Here is a 22,028-nt window from a genome sequence, read left to right on the forward strand (position 1 = left end):
TTCTTTCTTTCTTTCTTTCTTTCTTTCTTTCTTTCTTTCTTTCTTTCTTTCTTTCTTTCTTTCTTTTTCTTTCTTTCTTTCTTTCTTCTTTCCTTTTTCTTTCTTTAACAGAGTCTTGCTCCGTCACCCAGGCTGGAGTGCAATGGTGCGATCTCAGCTCACTGCAAGCTCTGCCTCCCGGGCCCAAGTAATTTTCCCACCTCTGCCTCCCAAGTAGCTGGGACTACACGCATGTGCCACCATGCCGAGCTAATTTTTGTATTTTTAGTAGAGACAGGGCTTCACTGTGTTAGCTAGGATGGTCTCAATCTCTCGACCTTGTGATCTGCCCGCCTCAGTCTCCCAAAGTGCTGGGATTACAGGCGTCACTGCCCCCAGCCAATGTTAAGCATTTTTTCATATGCCTGTTGGTCACTTAAATATCTTCTTTTGAGAAATGTTTATTCATATTTTTTGCTTATTTTAAAATATTATTATTATTTGCTATTGAGAGTTCCTAATACATTTTGGATGTTAACCCTTCATCAGATATATTGCTTGAAAATATTTTCTCCCAACCAATAGGTTGTCTCTTCGTTCTGTTGTTTTCTTTGTTGGCAGAAGCTTTTTAATGTGATGTAATCCCACTTCTCTATTTTTTAATTTTGTTGCCTGAGATTTTGGGGTCAAATAAAATAAAAATCATTGTTCAGACCAATGTTGTATAGTTTCTCTTTGTTTTCTTCTAGTATTTTTACAGTTTCAGGTCTTATATTTAAGTCTCCAATCCATTTTTAGTTGATTTTTGTATATGGTGTGAGATAAAGATCCAATTTTATTCTTCTGCATGTGAATATTCAGTTTTCTCAGCACTGTTAATTGAAGAGATTGTTCTTTTCCCATTGTGTGTTCCTGGTAACTTTATTGAAAATAACTTGGTCATAAATAAGTAGATTCATTTATGAGCTCTCTATTCTGTTTCATCAGTTGGCGTGTCTACTTTTATGCCACTACCTTGCTGGGTTTTGTTGTTGCTGTTGCTGTTGTTGTTGTTGTTGCTGTTGTTGTTGTTTTGAGACAGAGTCTCACTCTGTTGCCCAGGCTGGAGTGCAGTGGCACAATCTCGGCTCACAACAACCTCTGCCTCCTGGGTTCAAGCAATTCTCTTCCTCATCCTCCTGAGTAGCTGGAATTACAGGCGCCTGCCACCATGCCAGGCTAATTTTTGTATTTTTAGTAGAGATGGGGTTTCACCATCTTGATCAGGCTGGTCTGGAAGTCCTGACCTCATGATCCACCTGCCTCAGCCTCCCAAGGTGCTGGGATTACAGGCGTGAGCCACCGTGCCTGGCCATGCTGTTTTAAGTACTATAGCTTTGTAATATAGTTTGAAGTCAAGTGGTGTAATGTCTCCAGTTTTGCTCTTTTTGCTCAAGATTGTCTTAGCTATTCAGGCTTTTTGTGTGGTTCCATATGAATTTTATGTTGTTTGTAGATATTGCAAATGGGATTGTTTTCTTGATTTCTTTTTTGAATAATTCATTGTTAGTGTATAGAAATACTACTGATTTTTGTGTGTTGATTTTATATGCTGCAACTTTACTGTATTCATTTATTCTAATAGCATTTTGGTGAATTTTTTTAGCATGTTTTAGATATAATACACATCCTTCTCAAGCACACATTGAACTTTCTCCAGGAGAGATTAGATGTTAGGCCACAAAACAAGTCTAAACAAATTTTGAAGTGCACAATATTATTTTGTTAACTATAGGCACTATATTAAATAGCAGATCTTAGAATGTATTCATCCGGCATAACTAACACTTTATACCATTTTAATGACAACTCTCCATTTCCCCAGCGCCCAACTCTTATTAACTACTATTGCATTCTCTGCTTCTATGAGCTTTACTATTTCAGTTACCTCATATAAGAGGAATCATGCAATATTTGTCTTTCTGTAACTGGCTTATTTCACTCAGCGTAAGTCAAACTAAAAAGCTTTTGCATAGCAAATAAAACAATAAACAGAATTAAAAGATAACCTGCAGACTGGAAGAAAATATTTGCAAACCATATATTTGATAAGGGGCTAATTTCAAAAATATATAAGGAACTCATACACCTCAAGAGCAAAACAAACAACCAAACAAACAAATAACCTGATTAAAAAATGGGCAAAGGACTTGAACAGATATATCTCCGAAAAAGATGTTATAGACTAAATGTTTGTGTTCCCTCCTAATCATATGTTAAATCCTAAGCCCCAATATAATAGAATTAGAAGGTGGGCCCTTTGGAAGGAATTAGGTCCAGAGTCTATTTACATAAACACTCCAATCAATTGCCCATATGGGAACACAAATTGGTTTCTGATGGTGTAAAATTACTAAGGAAAAATAATAACAGTAAATGGATAAACAGTATCAATTTCTTCTTACCATGGAAGATATGTATCCTCAACAGAAGACTGTGCCATTTAAAAGCCATATTAATGTTCATCAGAGTTGATAGGACCCTCTCCAGTAAGATTTCAGCAATGTCCTCCATTGAGGAACTTTGGGTGGAGACAGTCTTTGCACCATGACACTATCCAGGTCATGGCTGTAAGTCTATAAGCGAAAAAAAAAAAGGTCAATATTAATGATATTGCAATTAGTGTCAGCAATACCACTGAAGAAAATGTTGACAGTTAAAATAATTTAGTAGGCTGGGCATGGTGGCTCACACCTGTAATCCTATCACTTTGGGAGGCCGAGGTGGGCAGATCACGAGGTCAAGAGATCAAGATCATTCTAGCCAACACGGTGAAACTCTGTCTCTACTAAAGGTACAAAAGTTAGCTGGGCATGGTGATGTGCACCTGTAGTCCCAGCTACTCGGGAGGCTGAGGCAGGAGAATTGCTTTAACCCAGGAGGCAGAGGTTGCAGTTAGACAAGATCATGCCACTGCACTCCAATCTGGCAACAGAGTGAGACTCCGTCTCAAAAAAAAAAAAAAAAAAAAAAAAAAAGAAAAGAAAAGAAAAGAAAAAGAATTTAGTGTTTAACTCCTGTTCTGGAGAGAAAATAACCCACACCTATGTATTTTGCCTTGATGGCAGAACCAATTGCTTTTAGAACTGATTCTTGTTATGCTTTTTTGTTTGTCATAGCTTTAGAACTTGTAATAGCAATGACAATTCCTCATTTCTGGAAAAACTTAAAAATTTCTAATAATCCTTATATTACCTTCTGTTGTGGTTATTATAAAGTATTTTCCTCTGGTTAATAATATAGCTATGACTTAGATTATTTTTTATTAGCTGGTACCTTTTTTCTTATTCTAACTCTTGACTAGATACCTCCTTAAGGTCAAATCCAAAATTCTGAACTATGGATACTGACGGGGTTTTGTTTGCACCCAGATCATCTTTAGCATCTCTAGATGGATACATAATAGTACCAAGCTTTACACCTTTATCTTGCTGGTATAATCCCTTGAATGAACACATGACCAAAATAGGGATGCTAGCAATAGCATGAACCACAGTAATAACATTAGTGTGGTTCTTATGCTTTATTTTTCTCAAAATTGCTGTGTGATACTGACAGTTGTTTTGTTTGACAGGCACACAGGGTAGGAAGAGATGTCATGACAAAAGGAATAGTTAATTCTTTTGCACATATATAATTTGATTTTATTTAGGTAAAATGTTAACATAAATAAGTACTGGTAAATTTACTTTTTCAAGATAATAAATTGTCTACAAGGATGAACTATTAGAAAAATAACTGCTAAAAGATTTTATTATTTATTTTAAGTAAAATAAGCAACAAACCAGGCACACACTTTACAGGGCAGATTGCAAAGATGTTGGTACAGTTCAACAGGTTCATCAATTTCTTCACTGTCCACACTGCAGTCACTGGAGAGTGGGCTAGTGGAGCACCAAAATGAAATTTTGAAAAATAATCAGGCCTATTTTGGACTGGATAGATAAGTGGATACTTACCACAGCACAATTAACATAAGATCTAGAAAGAGAAATAAAAAGAAAATTCTTTGCACTTACAATATTAGTACAAAGGCCTATGGGGATTCTAGTTGTTCTCTCTATAACTATGCAATGTCAAGCATTCTGTTATAAAACAGCTAGGTTGAGTCAAAGAATGACATTTGGAAGTTGAAGAAGTCCTGCCAACTGACCTAGATAGTGCCATGGTGTAATGATTGGCACTACCAAAGTTCCTTAATGGAGGACATTGCTGAAATCTTACTGGAAAAGGTCCTGTCAAGTGTGATGAATACTAATAAGCCTTTAAATGGCACAGTTTTCTGTTCAGGATATATATCTTCCATGCTAAGAAGAAACTAGTTGTGTTTATCTATTTTTTGTTATTATCATCTTTTCTTTATATATAAGGATTAGTAACCTGCTTTTTACTTTAAATCCCAGATTAGTGGTGGTTGCTTTCTGAAAACTCCTGAGAACATTTTGAGACTACTTGGACAAGTGGCAGGCATTCTACGATAACTAAGGCTTGCTGAGAGCCAAAAAAGCCTATTTTTCCAAAATGCGTTGCAAGCTTTCAGGCTTACTACAAGTGAGCCCATTCTGTGACCATCAGTAGGACTCAAGACATTCTGTAATCCTACCAGTGTCAACATGCTTGTTGTTCAACAGAAGTCTGTGCTTCTGATTTTACCTGTTTAGTCCTGGAAATGTTGGGATTTATTTCCCCTAAAACCAAACCTATGGTTTTATGTATCAAGGCCAGAGACCATGGAACTGCCGCACTGAAAACCACTTTCTTCCAGAAACCAATTTAATGGCCATTTCCTCAGGAAATAAGCTCACGTATTTGACACCTCTCACACACAGCAGAGTTGAGAGGATTCTTCTCTTGTTTTCAGTGCAAAAGTTCAGCCTAGAGATCACCTGTATGATTGATGGTTTGGTGACAGTTGCTACATTGTTTAGCCTGAACTATCCTTATATTGAATATTGAAGGAAAGTGTAAGATACATAATTTAAAGCAGCACATCTGTTGTAGTTCAGGCGTGTCCCCTTTAAAATTCAGGTACGAATAATCCCATCATGAATGGGATTAAGGCCCTTGTAAAAAATGCTTCACACGGTTTTTAGCCTCTTGCCCTTCCACCTTCCACCATGTGAGTACACAGTGTTCATCCCCTCTGGAAGATGCAAGGTGCCATCTTGGAAGTGGAGACCATGCCCTTTGCCAGACATTGAGCCTGCTGGTGCCTTAATCTTTAACTTCTCAGCCTCCATGTGCTCTTTATAAATTACCCAGTCTACCATATTTTATCACAGCACAAATGAGCTAAGACAACATCTTTGTTACTCACAAATGTATAAAACATACAGAATTTAGTTCATTGCCATTGGTCATCTTTTTAAATATAAATTTGTATGATTTATAAACAGTGTGTCAAATTTATATAAACAAGTTTTGAAAGTTTCTCTGTAACTATATTTTAGTATATTCTTGAAGTAGAATTACTTATTTTTGCCTCCGCTTTTATCCTGTAATGCTAAGGTGAACCTTAGCTTCCTTTCCTAAATTACCACATCACAATTAGTTAATTAGTAAATTATAATTTCCTATTATCAAATTAAATGTGATATTCTCCTGGTTGCAACTGCACAATAGTCAATAGTACTGAAGTATCACTGTAGCGTAGAAACACTGTTTATTCTCATATCCAGGGACAATAGTGACTTCCACCCAATCTCTCCAAGAAATCTTTAACTTTCCACATTAACAGAAATATATTTTTTCAAAGTAAACGAGATACTATTTTTATTCTATTCTGAAATGATCAAACTTGCACTACTTCATGCTAAGAAATTGGAAATGATGATTGAGAGTAATAGAATGGAGTTAGGAATGTTGAGGCTGTTGTTGTCTTTAATAAGAAGGAGATTTGTGCAGGAGCTATGGATGTCCTTATGTAATATAAAGGCAAATTGTGTCATTTCCAGAGGAGAGTAACCATGGTGATGAGGGGAATCTTTTGAAGGAACTAGAATTGCTACACAGTATCTATCCCAAAGTCTATAAAATGTTGCAATTCATTAGAAGAAGTAGTCTTGCTGATTTGCACAGCCATGAATTAAAGTGATAAAAATAATTTGAGTATAAGGGACATAATTCTCTTTAGAAATTGACTGTGAGGTAGTATAAAACAACGGCAGAGTTTGAGAGGTTTGGAATCACATATATAATAACTAGGTTCAATAGAGTTGACAGAACAACTCTGCCTTAAAGTAATTAATGTTTTATGTGAAGAATGTTCAATCTCTTACTCCTGGTTCCCATTGTGATTTCCTCATTTGTTAGAGATTACGGCCCTTTACTATTCCATTTCTCTTGTTTTATTGTAAGGGAAGATATAAGATGACTTTGCTGGCCAGACACGGTGACTCACGTCTGTAATCTCAGCACTTTAGGAGGCCGAGTTACTATTTACTAGCCTTGCATCCTTGCAAAAGTTATTTAATCTCCATCATTTTACTCTTCCACTTGTAGGGATGAAAAGAGTATTTCCCTCACTCAGCTAATGTGAGAATTGAATAAAAATATGATGTATGGAAAGCTCTTGGTACAATTTTGAGTGCAAAGCAAAATGCTCAAAAATTGCTCAAGAAATTTTAGTCATTTTTAGTGCAGCATGGTGAGTATCCCATCCCTAGAAACACTAAGGCACATAAGGAATGAGTGCCTGTCATAACTGTGGTAGGGTGTGAATTAATGCAGAACTTTATCTGTATAGTTGCGCTTTGAAGTCCATTCTGAATCTTAGATGCTACATTTATATAAATATAAAGCATAATAACTATCTGAATGTAGAATTATATGTTTAAACTTACATTATTACATCAACTGGTGTAATTCATAGATTTTTCCCTAGGGTTCTGTTTCCTGAACATTCTGTAATGTATTAGTTAGCAAAGTCTTTTTTTTTCTTTTTTAAACTGAGTCTCACTCTATTGACCAGACTGGAGTGCAGTGGTGTGCTCCTGACTCACTGCAACCTCCGCCTCCTGGGAATCAAGCAATTCTCGTGCCTCAGCCTCCCGAGTAGCTGGGATTACAGACATGCACCACCGTGCCCAGCTGATTTTTGTATTTTTTAAAGTAGAGACGAGGTTTCACCATGTTGGCCAGGTTGCTCTCGAACTCCTGACCTCAAGTGATCTGCCCACTTTGGTCTCCCAAAGTGCTGGGATTACAGGCATCACCCACCGTGTCCTGCCAGCAAAGTCTTCTTATATATTCCCTTATGATAAACAACAGAAGTGGAATAGTAAAGGGCTGTAGCCTCAATCAAATGAGGAAATCCTAATGGGAACCAGGAATGAGGGATTGAACACTCTTCACATAAAATATTAATTATTTTAAAACAAACAGCTGTTGTTCTGTCAACAGCTGACTTTGAGTCCTTGATCGATGTCTCAGACCTCTGAATACTTTGATTGGACAGTTGACCTTATCACATTGTTAGGGTAAGTGCTACACAAAGGCACCTTCAGACCCTCCATTGCACATAGGTGCCCCCTGCAAACACCTTGCCTGTGTGTGCTCTGGAGGTGCCACTAAACTTGGGGGCAGCATCAGGAGACACACTTGAAAAACAACCTTTTTACTCAGATTAAATTATTAACTAACTTTAAATTTCCTTTAACTTATTAGAGACATCTCTACCTGCAAATAGGTACAGATTAAGCTTTCTAGTCAACAGCTGTCATTCTGTCATATCATCAGATACCCGGGGCTGCCGCTCCTTGAAGCGTCCACAGAATCACAGCATTTTCCGGTATTGAAAGACCTGAAAGATCACAGTGCCTTCATGTCAACTGTGAGACATGAAGTAATTTTCCCAAATCTACAACATTAAGACATGGTGCAATAAAGACCAGATTAAAAGACTCCTGATTTGCAACCGTGTTCCCTCCATCTCCTTTACTCCTAAACACACTCACACACTCACTCCTGCAAATACTTCTGTTGTCAAGTGGGAAATGAATGCTCTTACAAGGCTCAAACTTGTGAACACATCACTGACCAGCACAGAGCTGGCTAAAAATAGCGCCCCAATTAAAGTATTTTACACGCAACTGCTTCAAATCTTCCAGGTACTAAATTAAAACAATCCTTTAAAGAAGGAAATTGTTTCGGAAGAGGACCTTCATACAGCATCTCTGACCAGCGACTGATGATGCTGTTGAACTCAGATGCTGATTCGCTCTCCAACACGAGATTACCCAATCCAGGAGCAAGGAAATCAGTAAGTTCCTCCTTATAATTTGGAATATGGGTAGAGGGGGGTCATAGTTCTCTCTCAGTGAGACTTGCCTGCTCTTCTGGCCCCTAGTCCTGTCCTGTTCTCCAGTATGGTGTGTCTGAAGCTCCCTGGAGGCTCCTGCATGGCAGCTCTGACAGTGACACTGATGGTGCTGAGCTCCCCACTGGCTTTGACTGGGGACACCCGACGTAAGTGCACATTGTGGGTGCTGAGCTACTATGGGGTGGGGAAAATAGGGAGTTTTGTTAACATTGTCCCAGACCATGTCCCTTAAGAAACTGTGATGTTTTCTTCAGAGATTGTCCATCTTTATCATTGGATCTCAAATATTTCCACCACAAAAGGAGCTTGGCTACTTGCCGTCTCCATGAGACTGTGTAAGGGGCCTCTGTACAGGCCATTTCTTCTCACATCTCCACCAATAAAACCTTCGCATCACATGTTCTCAGGGTCCTTAGAGGATTTAAAAATAAAGATGCTAAAATAAATTCCCCATACAGTACTTCCCTTTATTATGTTGACCTGTCAGACAAAAGGAGGTTACTCCTGAAATTTTTGTGGGAGTCAAGGGAATTCAAAGTGTCTCTCCTAGACAATCCTGTGTTATGCCCTTGACGGAACCTGTGATATTGGCCCCTCTTTCTCATATGTGAGGATGGACCCAGTGGCCTCCCCATTATCTCCTTTCTTGTTTTTCTGAACTCCAATGTTTATAAAGCCTGTATCCCTGTAATGTATGTAGCTTCTCTAACAGAAGTTATGCTTAGTGCTCTTTCTTTCTTATGGGGGAAAATCCTTGGAGCTCAAGCTGAGATCTTTAGTACTTGGAGTCATCCTACAGTTAAAGAGCATCTATGAGGTATTCTTTGATGCCTAAAGAACTTAAGGCATCCTCTAAAAACCTGGCCCAGGTTAGAGTTTATTATGAATCTTTCTTTCTTTTTTTTTTTTTTTTTTTTTGAGACGGAGTCTCGCTCTGTCGCCCAAGCTGGAGTGCAGTGGCCGGATCTCAGCTCACTGCAAGCTCCGCCTCCCAGGTTCACGCCATTCTCCTGCCTCAGCCTCCCAAGGAGCTGGGACTACAGGCGCCCGCCACCTCGCCTGGATAGTTTTTTGTGTTTTTTAGTAGAGACGGAGTTTCACCGTGTTAGCCAGGATGGTCTCGATCTCCTGACCTCGTGATCTACCCGTCTCGGCCTCCCAAAGTGCTGGGATTACAGGCTTGAGCCACCGCGCCCGGCCTATGAATCTTTTTTAACCTTTCTATACTAGTTTCTCCTACATCTCCTACATGCTCTGACTAGACATGACAGGAAGAGATTCAACTAACATAAGGCAAATTATATGAAATTCAATTTTTGTAAGTCAAAAATTGTCAAATATCAGAAATTTGATAAGGTTCAAACTATATGCTCTGTGTGGGGTTACGGAGAGAATGTGGACATTGTTCACATCTCATAGGGCTGAAAGTTAATGATCAAGTCTTGGGAACTCATTGTCTTACTGGTGTCTTGTCCTAAATTTCATAGGTTGACCCATCATGCCCTCAGCTTTCCTTAATTAGCCATGTCTGCTTACCTCTCCCTCCAGTTTCTCTCTATTTTTCCCCAGCTATGTTGTCATCATATCCAGAAATCCCTAAAGCTTGCACAGACCCTTAGCACTAGCAGATCCAATGAAAGAGAGATTTTTTTTTTTGTGGGTGGGAGGTGCGGTGGGGAAGGCCTGGCTCTGTCACCCAGGCTGTAATGCAGTGATCCAATCTAGGCTCACTGCAACCCCTGCCTCCAACTCTCAAGCGATCCTTCCTCCTCAGCCTCCAGAGTAACAGAGACTACAAGCCCAACTAATTTTGTTGGAGATGAGATTTTTGCTGTGTTGCCCAGGGTGGTCTTAAACTCCTGGACTCAAGCAATCCTCCTGCCTTGCCCCCACGACGTGCTAGGATTATAGGTGTGAGCTGCCACGCCCAGGCATGGTTAATTCATTGCCCAAGCAATGAATCTTAATAAAAAAATTTCCTTTTTCTTAAATCACTGTTTCTTTATCTGTGAATTCTTCTTCCAACTGGAAGGATGGGAAAGAAGAAGTTTGCCTGTATTTCTCACCGGGAGGAGAAGTGGTCTAGTGTGACATCAAAACAAAAGAGTGCTGGAGCTTGAGCCCCTTCTTGCTTTCCAGGATCCACACAGTGATCAGTTCCCGTAGCCTGGTTTATTCATATAAACCACACTTATTTTTCTCAGCAGCTACTGTGTACTGGGCTCCCTTCTAGGTTCAAATCATTCTATTTGAGTAAGATAGAGAGGGTCCCGACTCTCATGGAAGTCACACAACAGCAGAGGAAATAGACATTAACCCAATAAGCATTTAACAAACAAGAAAATTTCAGAGAGTCACAGTGCACTGAAGAAAAGACATCAGGTTTGTAGAAAAGAGAGACATGGATTCACCCAACTTTAGTTCATATATGTAGGGAGCTCTACTTAAGAAAGTGACATCCAGTTGAGACAACAAAATAAGTAGACAGTCATGTGAAGATCTAAGGGTGAAAGTTTCAGGGAGACGGAATTGCAGGGGAAGCCCTGGTGTGGGAAATTATGTACGGGGACAGAAAGAAGGCAAGAGGGACTGAAGTGAGCAAGCAAGGAAACGCAGTGGCAGAAGATGACGTAGGATGCAGAGAGGAAGTCAGGAGCCTCATCATATTAGGCTCTGATATCCAGGGTAAGAAATTTGAATTTTATTTTATTTAGTTAATTTGTTTATTTAATCTTATTTGTTTTTGAGAGGGAGGTTCATTCTTGTTGCCCAGGCTGGAGTGCAATGGCATGGTCTCAGCTCACTGCAACCTCTGCCTCCCGGGTTCAAGTGATTCTCCTGCCTCAGTCTCTCAAGTAGCTGGGATTACAGGTACCCACCACCATGCCCAGCTAATTTTTTTTTTGGTTTGTTTGTATTTTTAGTAGAGACAGAGTTTCACCATGTTGGCCAGGCTGGCCTTCAACTCCTGACCTCAAGTAATCTGCCCACCTGAGACTCCCAAAGTGCCTGGATTACAGGTGTGAGCCACTGCGCACGGCCTCAATTTTATTTAAATAGATATGGGAAGCTCCTGGATGGTTACAAGGAAAGTCAATTTATATTCTTTTTTTTTTTTTTTGAGATGTAGTCTTGCTCTGTCACCAGGCTGGAGTGCAGTGGCACAATCTCGGCTCACTGCAACTTCCGCCTTCTGGGTTCAAGTGATTCTCCTGCCTCAGCCTCCCAAGTAGCTGGGATTACAGGAGTGCACCACCACGCCCAGGTAATTTTTGTATTTTTAGTAGAGACAGGGTTTCATCATGTTGGGCAAGATGGTCTTGATCTCTTGACCTCATGATCTGCCCGCCTCAGCCTCCCAATGTGCTGGGATTATAGGCATGAGCCACTGTGCCCGGCCTATATTGAATTTTTAAAACAAATTCTAGCTACTCTGTGAGGATTGGATTGTTGGGGTTGACAAGTGGTTAGGAAGACTATTTAGGAGCACAGCAGGGAATCCCCAGGGAAAACAGGCTTGTGGCTTCATGGAGTTCACTAGTGATAAAGACAGTGAAAAAGATAAAGTGGATTTTGCTTACCTTGTTAATGGGTTACTGTAAAGGGGGTAGAAAAATCAAGCTTAGTCCTAAGGATTTTATTTTGACAAATTAGTGGGTGGTGGTATTGTTTATTGAAATAGGGAAAACTGTGGGAGGAAATGATTTGAAGTGGGTGGTTGGAAATAAAAGTTTTGTTTAAGTTTCAGATAATTTATTGACATTTGTGTGGAGCAATCAGAAGGTCAATGGCATTTAAGAGACTTATGGTGGGCTGAGCATGGTGGCTCATGGCTGAAATCGCAGCACTTTGGGGGGCTGAGGTGGGTGGATCACAAGGTCAGGAGATCGAGACCATCCTGGCCTACACGGCAAAACCCCGTCTTTACTAAAAATACGAAAAATGAGCCGGGAGTGGTGGCAGGAGACTGTAGTCCCAGCTACTTGGGAGGCTGAGGCAGGAGAATGGCGTGAACCTGGGAGATGGAGCTTGCAGTGAGCCAAGATCGCACCACTACACTCCAGACTGGGTGACAGAGGAGGACTCCGTCTCAAAAAAAAAAAAAGGAGACTCATGGTGAGGCCAGGGTTGAAGGTATTTATGTTGGTGGCATCAATACATGTACTATATTAAATTCCAGGGAGTGGAAGAGGTTACATAGGGAGATAGATTGTCTGCAGAAAAAAGAAGAGGGCACAGGCCAGCAAAGGGGACTGAGAAAGGCCCAGGGATGTTGGGGAAAAAAAACAAGATTACATCATATGTGTAAGTCAAGGAAAATAGACATTTTTCCAAGGAGAAGAGAGAGACCAATTGTGGTGAGTACCACTAAGAGGAGGGGGAAGTGAGAATGTGAGAGAGAAGCAACTGCTGGGATTGGTGGAGTTGATATTTGCACTCAGTGGAGTATCCAGGGAGGAAAATGGATTGGACCCTTTGAAGAGCGAGTAAAAGTGAGGATGAGGTTAAGGTTGACTGTTTTGAGTAGTGAGCTTCAGAGAAGGACTGTGCTCTGGGTTTAGGGAGCCAGCTGGATTGAAAGGAAAAGGCTAAAGAGGCTGAAGAGAAGCAGGAGGACCTGTGAAGCAGAGATGCTCAGTCATTATTAGCAAGGAAATACTAGAGGGTCCCTGTATGCAGTGGTGACTGCTCATGCAAAAGGTCACACAGCCAGTATTTCACACAGCCGATATTTATTAGTGACTTTGAATATACCGGTTACTACCCTAGGTCACAAGAATGGAGTAATGAATAAAATGAATCCAGTCGCCATCAGTATGTGCCATGCAACATTTTGCAGTGACTGTGTACCAGGCCCATGAATTTCAGTATTCAATTTCAATAAGGATCCTGTTGTATCAGTGGTGTTTAAAAACATATACATCTCTGGAATCTAAAATTGAAAGGTTAAAAGGAAAACCCAGTATCACAAATTTGGTGCTGGAAATCAGATTACAGTTTAAATCTGAGCATGTAGAGTGCCCCTTTCTTTTATGTCAGCAGATGCCTTTTGTGTGAGGTTTGTTTAGGTATGCTGCTTTATTAGACATAAACCAGTGTTCCTGCCCTATGTTTTCAGAATGACAATTCTTTATGAAACTAATAGAAGAAAGGAAGACAATTGCAAAATCATAATGAAGATAGTAATTGCTTTAGAATCATGGAATGGAAAAACTAATGTGAGCTCCAGTTATAGGGATCAAAAAATTAAAATGGAAATACATTTGAGTGTTTATTATGTGATCACTGCTAAGAAGACTCATTATTAAATTTCACACTTACAAATAATCCTGTGAGGATTATTATAAAATACATTTGATAGATTACAAATAGGCTTATGGTTGGCAAAAATTGACCCATTTAAAAGAGGTCGTATTTCAATTCATATTTTCAGATTCTAGAATATGAGAGTTTTTCTGTCATTAGTGAGTAGTGATTTGATTGTGTCTGAATTATTGACAAAATTTCTAATATTCATATGTACCAGGTTCTTTCTTAGAGTAGGGGCAGAGATGCAAGGGCTTCTAGTTCCAATGTATAGGAGGAACTTTCATTCATTTTGCATTTATCATTTTAAAAGTTCTATATGTCTATCATAGGCATGTGTTGAAGAACACGAGTAAGTATTAAATCATTCCTTCTTCTGAGGGTTGACTAGCAAGTTGGGCTAGGGTTGTCAGATAACATACAGGTTCCTAGTTAAATCAGAATTTCAGATACACAACCATAATTTATTGGAAATCCAGATTTAACTGGGCATCCTCTGGTTTTATTTGCCCAATCTGTCAACCCTAAGTGGGACACATGGACATGGATTACAGTGCTAACCATGCAAACCACAGTGACAGTGACTTGACAAATGCTTATTTTTTAACGTTCTCTCTGTAAAGAAAGTGCTTAGATAATTTAGGGATAAAAAGATAGACATCATTTGATCCAGGGTGCACACCTCTCTGCATCATTTCTAAAGGGCAAAAGTTGCTTTGTAAACGTCTCTACACACAGTCTGGGGATCTGCTCATGTTTTGTAAACTGTCAGTATGAGAATGTCATTTTCTTGGTTTCTCCCTTTCTGAGGGGACTTGACTACAAAACCAAGATTTCTACCTCTGGCCAAGGCTGTTAATTTGATGTCTGCTAGTATTGTTGGGAGTAGGAGACTGAGAGACATGAGTAAGTTGGGACATTAAATGGGAATAAAATAGCTGTGGTTGTGATTCACTACCACATTTAATTAGTGGACCAGTGGCACAGAAATTAAGAAAGAAGATGATATGAAAGATAAATGATATGATTTGGTGACTGGTTGGTAACGCAAGGAAATCAGTAAATCTTGGTTCTCAACAAGTTCATTTTCTAGAAAGATAGCACTGTATTGGGACCAGAATTCTATGAAACATTCGTTTTATATGGGACCAAGATGTTCACAGATATTTTTCAATGTAATTCTCAGCTGCTCCATAACTACTAGTGGCTTGTTCAACACAGATTTTTTCAGATGGTTCACACCCGTGGTGCTTACCCAGGCATAGTTCACCACCCCTGCCCCCCCTCCCATCACCCTTGGGGAACCCGTGGTAATGTTTGAGCAATTTTTGGTTGTCACAACAGGGGTTTCTTCTGATATTTAATGAGTAGAAGACAGGGGCACTGCTAGAGAACCTACAATGTTCAGAACAGCCTCCGTCACCAATAAAGAATTATCTGGTCCAAAATGTCCATAGTGCTGAGGCTGAGAGCACTGATTCACACTGTGCTCTTTCTGAAAATTCTAGACTCACATCTTTTATACACTTAGCATCCAATTCAGTTTTTTATGGTTTATTTTTGCTTGTTTCATTATACAAAACTAGACAGTTGCATAAATTCAACCACTTTCTTGTTGAATCCATTTAGTCAATGCAAGTTTAATAGCTTCATATTTATTTTTTGCCTTATGCAATATTTTTCAACATTTTCATGAGTTGTTGATCAGCACTATCTCTATTAACTTTCAACAACTTGCCCTTATAAGTCACTCTGCAATTATTTTTCACTAACATGCCTGAGGTTTCTGTAGTGATTCTACATTTGATGTGACTCACAATGTAAAATGCTTTTATTTATTCATTTCACTTTTAACCAGAGGATAATTTTTCAGTTATTTTTGTCGGTTTTACATTTCAATCAAACATAAAGACAAAAACATCAAAAATATATAGTGTTTTACATATGTGTATATTTACACACATATATGTATGTATGTTTACATGTATTGAAACTACAGAAGCTCATGTCACCAATAAGAGCTCTGAGACACTTTTGACCGCTTACTCTTATCAGATGAAATTTGCCAAATGAGTTTTATGAACAAATTTCTTTTAACCGAATATCTGAGCTTTGTGGATTTAGAAATGCAAAGGAAGGTTTGTGGACATTTACGGGCATCATGGTTTTATTCTCCTTAAAACTCTTTGATACTTTTGTATTGTCTTTAGTATAAATCTCAAATCCTAACACCACCCAAGAGGCTTTTCAATGCCTAGTGTTTGTGATGTCTCCAGTCTAATCTTTTACCCTCCTCCCCGTCAGCCTCTCCGCTTTAGTGAACTTTGTTCTAGTTTCTTGAAGAAGTTCATCAATTCAAGCTTTTGTACATGAGATTTCCTAAACCTGAAGTGTATCTCCCCCATTTTGTCCAAACAGACACACAGGCTCCACTCCGCTCCCTGGCTCACACCTGCTTAACCTGTCAAGTCCCATCTGAACTGTTACTCTTCAGAGGGTCCTTCTCTGGCACCCTAATGTAATTGAGATCATCCTATTATTCTCTGCTCTAGAACTCCACACTTCCGACATTTCTCATTCCTGTCTAAGCTCTTGTGTGTTTGGTTTTTGGCCATCACTTTCACTGCTCTTTAAGCTCCCCCAGCAGAGTGGAGAGGTCTGTTTTCCCTCATTTGGATTCCCAGAGGCAGCGCAGGCCTGGCACAAGGTCATCACTAGGGAAGTGTTCACAGGGTGAACGCGGTGGGTGTTAAGGAACGGGTAAAGCCTGTGGGATGAGGGAAGGAGCAGGGAGTGTCTTTGGGATGGAGGCTCCCAGAAGGAGGCGGCGAGGGCTGAGGTGTTGGGTGGATCCTCCTCCAGCTCCTGCTTGGAGGTCTCCAGAACAGGCTGGAGTCAGGGAGGGGGTCCCAAAAGCCTGGGGATCAGAGGGGGTTTTCCTGCTTGGTCCCCCTGGTCCCCGTCCGCCTCAGGAAGACGGAGGATGAGCCTCTGGGCTGCGCGTGGTCGGGGTTGTGGTTGGGATCAGTCAAGGTTCCCAGTGCTGGCACCCCGCCCAGGTAGTCCCGGATGGCGGCGTCTCTGTCAGTGTCTTCACCGGAGGCCGCCCCTGTGACCGGATCGTTCCTGTCCCCACAGCACGTTTCTTGAAGCAGGAAAAGTTTGAGTGTCACTTCTTCAACGGGACGGAGCGGGTGCGGTTGCTGCACAGATACATCTATAACCAAGAGGAGGACGCGCGCTTCGACAGCGACGTGGGGGAGTACCGGGCGGTGACGGAGCTGGGGCGGCCTGACGCCGAGTACTGGAACAGCCAGAAGGACCTCCTGGAGCGGAGGCGGGCCGAGGTGGACACCTACTGCAGACACAACTATGGGGTTGTGGAGAGCTTCACAGTGCAGCGGCGAGGTGAGCGCGGCGGGGGCGGGGCCTGGGTCCCTGTGAGCTGGGAATCTGAGTGTGAGAAAGAGAGAGAGAGAGGAAGAGAGAGCGCGCGCCGTCTGTGAGCATTTAGAATCCTCTCAATCCTGAGCAAGCAGTTCTGAGGGCACAGGTGTGTGTGTAGAGTGTGGATGTGTCTGTGTGGCTGTTGTGGCAGGGGAAGCAGGAGGGGGCTGCTTCTTATTCTTGGAGGCCTCTGTGGGGAGGTGACATGGGAGGCAGGTGCAGGGGGCTGGAGAGAGAGGAGACCTTGATTGTCTGGGGTCCTTAGAGATGCAGGGAAGGGAAATGTAACGGGTGTGTGGTTGGGGTGAAGGTTTAGGGGAGGAGAGCTGAGGGGTCTGGAAGGTTTGGGATAATGTGAGGAGGCCAGTTCCAGACTGTCCCTGGCACACACCCTTCATGCAGTCTCTGAAATAAAAGTGTGTGGTGTTTGTTCGTAAAAGCATTAGATTGATTTCTAGGGGAATTGAGGAGACCTCTGAGGCACCTCTGAAGCTTCTTTAGGTCTAAATTTCTTGCTAGTTTTTTGTTTTCTTAGTGTGTATATTTTTACATAGTTGAAATGACCGTGAAACTAACTTTTTGATTAAAACTTTAACACAGTCACTATTTTATTATAATGCTAATGGTTTTCTAGTAGTTACATATTATTCTTTTATGTGTAATAGTTGTGACACAACTCACCTCACTTTCCCCTTTGTTGACCTTTATTATGACACTCACCAAAAGTTGAAAATGTATGTTTCTGGTTAATTTTTAATTTATTTTTTATTTGAAATTCTTTTGAATTATTTTGGCCTACTTATTGGCCAATTATCATTACTGCTCTAAGAATTCCCTATTGTATTTGGTAGGTAATGGACAAGGATCTATTTTCTATTATCTCCAGGGCTTAGTGTTTTTCTCAGTGATTTTGTGGGTTCTTTTACTGGAAGATTATTAACACCTTATTGATATTTGATTCCACATTTTCTCCAGTTTTTGGTTTGTATGTTGATTTTGAAAATTCTTTTCTGTGTTAAGAATTTGAATATTTCTGTTTAATAAAATACATTCCAAAACTTTTATTAATGGTTTACATCTGAAATCTACCATTTTGTGGTATTTGTGTCTCCAGGTTTCTCCTTCCTTCTTAAAAAAAAAATGTATTTATGGAGAGTATGCTAGACTTGGGGATTTTCCTAGGCATAAACACCCCAGGTAATGAGTCCCAGACCCTGCCTTGATCCAAATGTCATTTGGGAAAGAAAAATTATTTTACAATAATAGTATAATAGTTATGCTTGTTTGCATGGGAGATGCATTGATCAGCTCAATGTAAATATAAGAACTTTCAAAACTAAAATGACTTTCCTTAATCCTTCTCTCTGCTTTAGAATTCATGCTTTCCTGGGAACTTAAAGATCTGGAGAACCATTTCTGTCTGTCCTGTCTTCCCAGGGGCAGAACCATTTCTGTGGTGTTGTAAGGTGTGAGTGCATGGCAGTAGTATTCCTAAACATTCATACTAGGTCTCCTCGTGTACCCTACTCAGTCCCTTTGTCTTTTCACATTGCTTTAAATCATATTTTTCTCTCAAGCTCTACAAGGATGGTAAATAGGTGTCAAGTGGAGCACCCAAGTGTAATGAGCTCTCATAGTGGAATGGAGTGAGAAGCTTTCTGACTTCATAAACTGAAGGCTATCTTTAGTCATTGTTTTATATATTTTATGTGCATTAATCTTCATATAACCCCAAGAGGTAAATTACTATAATTACCTTCTATTGTGTGCGAGAAAGTTGAGACACAGAAGCATTGAAAAACTCTTCCAGCATCAACCAGTAAAAGGCAGACCTTGCATTTGAACCAGGCAACCTGATTCAGAAATCAGCTTTAATTACTACACTCTGTACTTTCAAAGACTTGTAAACACTTTGACAATGCATCCCAATTTCAAGCGATGAAGAAACAAACACAATTTTCCACATCTCTCATATCTAATGGGCCCCCACTATAAAGATTAAATTCCAGGCTGATGACACTGTGAGGCCACATGGCCAGCTGTGCTGGAGGCCTGGTCAAGGCCAGAGTCTGGGTTTGCAGAGAAGCAGACAAGCAGCCGAAAAGGGAGATTTACTCTGTCTTCCTGACTCATTCCCTCTACAATTTTTTCTCCTAGTTGAGCCTAAGGTAACTGTGTATCCTGCAAAGACCCAGCCCCTGCAGCACCACAACCTCCTGGTCTGCTCTGTGAATGGTTTCTATCCAGGCAGCATTGAAGTCAGGTGGTTCCGGAACGGCCAGGAAGAGAAGGCTGGGGTGGTGTCCACAGGCCTGATCCACAATGGAGACTGGACCTTCCAGACCCTGGTGATGCTGGAAACAGTTCCTCGAAGTGGAGAGGTTTACACCTGCCAAGTGGAGCACCCAAGCGTGACCAGCCCTCTCACAGTGGAATGGAGTGAGCAGCTTTCTGACTTCATACATTTCTCAACCACCAGGAAGTGAACTTTGCTAATCCCTGAGTGTCAGGTTTCTCCTCTCCCACATCCTATTTTCATTTGCTCCATGTTCTCATCTCCATCAGTACAGGTCACTGGGGATAGCCCTGTAATAGTTTCTAGAAACACCTGTATCCTCTGGGGAAGCAGTCATTCCTGGCAGGAAGGAGAGGCCATCCCTGTTTTGAACCTCCCCATGATGTCACAGGTCAGGGTCACCCCCTCTCCCAGAGCTCCAGGCCCTGCCTATGGATCTGAGACTGTTTCTGGTGCTGTTGACCTAAGTTGGTTGTTGTGATCTGAGAAGAGGAGAACTGTAGAGGTCTTCCTGACATGACAGAAGTCCAATCTCAGCTCTACCTTTCATTAGCTCTGTCACTCTAGACAAACTATTTAACCTCATTGAGTCTCAGGCTTTCTGTTGATCAGGTGTTGAAGTCATGCCTTACATCACAGCTGTAATATTAGAATGAGTTTGATTCCTGAAACTTGTAACTGTTCAGTGTGATTTGAAAACCTTTTTTTCCTCCAGAAATGGCTAGTTATTTTAGTTCTTACAGAGCAGCCTTCTTCCCCATTTTCAAACCTATGAATTGCAGGGTCTCAATTAAAAAGGTTCAATTTGGGATTAAAATCACTAAACCTGCCTTCCTCTCTCAGGAGCACGGTCTGAATCCGCACAGAGCAAGATGCTGAGTGGAGTTGGGGGCTTTGTGCTGGGCCTGCTCTTCCTTGGGGCCGGGCTGTTCATCTACTTCAGGAATCAGAAAGGTGAGGAGCTTTTGGGAGCTAAGCCTCTCCACAGGCTTTTCTGGAGGAGGAAATAGGGTTTTGCTGAGGTTAGTTATCACTATATGAGTGGCGCTGGATAAAGCCTTTCTTTCCACAAATGAACTCCAATGTCCTGCTAATCCAGAAATCATCGGTGTATGGTTACTATGTCAAAGCATACTAGCTTGTGGCCTGCAGAGGCAAGAGGAAGGTTAACTAGTTAAGGGTCCTTTGGTTTGAGATCCTGGAGCAAATTAAGGAGGAGCCACTAGGGCTAAAGTGATTACACTGGATCCTGTGACAGACATGTCACGCTTCATGGGTCACATGGTCTGTTTCTGCTCCTCTCTGCCGTGGTTGGTGTGGGTTGTGGTGTTAGAGAAATCTCGGGTGGGAGATCTGGGGCTGGGACATTGTGTTGGAGGACAGATTTGCTTCCATATCTTTTAAGTGTGTATCTTTTTCTCTTTTTCCCAGGACACTCTGGACTTCAACCAACAGGTAATACCTTTTAATCCTCTTTTAGAAACAGAGTCGGTTCTCCTAGAATGATGCTGGAGGTGATAAGCCATGGAACAGAAATAGTAGGAAAGACTTTGGATCTAAATTTCTGATCAGGCAATTTACACCAAAACTCCTCCTCTCCACTTAGAAAAAGCCTGTGATCTGCAGGAGTATTGGCTCGGGGAGACTCAGGAACTTGTTTTTCTTCTTCCTGCAGTGCTCTCATCTGAGTTTTTGAAAGAGGGGAAAAGAAGCTGTTAGTAGAGCCAGGTCTGAAAACAACACTTTCCTCTGTCTCTGCAGGACTCCTGAGCTGAAGTGCAGGTGACCACATTCAAGGAAAAATCTTCTACCCCAGCTTTGCAGGATGGAAAGCTTTCCCGCTTGGCTCTTATTCTTCCACAAGGGAGAGCTTTCTCAGGACCTGCTTGCTACTGGTTCAGCAACTGCAGAAAATGTCCTCCCTGAGAAAATGTCCTCCTCAGCTCCTGCCCTTGGCCTGAAGTCCCAGCATTGATGGCAGTGCCTCATCTTCAACTTTTGTGCTCCCCTTTACCTAACCCTATGGCCTCCTGTGCATCTGTACTCCCCCTGTGTGCCACAAACGTATTACATTATTAAATTTTTCTGAAACCTGGAGTTAAAAATCATCTGTTCCACGTGGCTCCAAAGACAAAAAATAAAAAGAAATGAAAAAGGGAAGATTATTTCCCAATAGCATAATGGTTTTTATGTATATTTCATAAGTACATGAGGTAATGCATATGTTAAATAGCTTGCTTTAGTCATTCCACACTATAGGCATATGTCAAAACTGCATGCTCTACAACATAAATATACTATGCAATTTTCACTTGTCAATAAAAGTAATCCTAATGTTTAAAAAGGCAATGCATAAAAATTGAGAACAGACTATAACAACTGAAACAACTTGGCCAATATGAGATAGGAAGCCAGCCAGCAAGTCAATCAGAATTCTTTCTTAACCCATTCTACAATACCGTGTATCCATAACTAAATTAGCATATAATGTTTCATTCCAGACTTCAATAATACAATATTATCAAAGGATTTGTACGGATTTTAGAGAACAACAAATTTAGAAGATGGAGGTTCTCCATTGTGTTCTATCTGAGAGTATCAAATATGTCAAATCTAAAAGTACATAATCAATTTCAAAGT

The 22,028-nt window shown here is 40.8% G+C and overlaps 1 protein-coding gene across 2 annotated transcripts; it reads left to right on the forward strand.

The window, feature by feature from the left end:
• The first annotated feature begins 8,277 nt into the window (after positions 1-8,277).
• On the forward strand, positions 8,278-21,563 carry LOC105537711 (HLA class II histocompatibility antigen, DRB1-1 beta chain). Of its 2 annotated transcripts, none has more exons than XM_011977349.1 (6): positions 8,278-8,484; positions 16,784-17,053; positions 19,250-19,531; positions 20,232-20,342; positions 20,820-20,843; positions 21,064-21,563. In XM_011977349.1, the coding sequence occupies exons 1-6, from the start codon at positions 8,385-8,387 to the stop codon at positions 21,105-21,107; spliced, it is 831 nt and encodes a 276-aa protein (XP_011832739.1). In that variant the 5' UTR covers positions 8,278-8,384; the 3' UTR covers positions 21,108-21,563. The 2 variants fall into 2 exon arrangements, with proteins under 2 accessions (XP_011832739.1, XP_011832740.1); XM_011977350.1 differs by having other exon boundaries at positions 21,150-21,558.
• The last annotated feature ends 465 nt before the right edge of the window (positions 21,564-22,028 follow it).

The sequence above is a fragment of the Mandrillus leucophaeus genome, unplaced genomic scaffold (assembly GCF_000951045.1).
Source record: "Mandrillus leucophaeus isolate KB7577 unplaced genomic scaffold, Mleu.le_1.0 Scaffold1793, whole genome shotgun sequence".
NCBI classification, from domain to species: Eukaryota; Metazoa; Chordata; class Mammalia; order Primates; family Cercopithecidae; genus Mandrillus; species Mandrillus leucophaeus.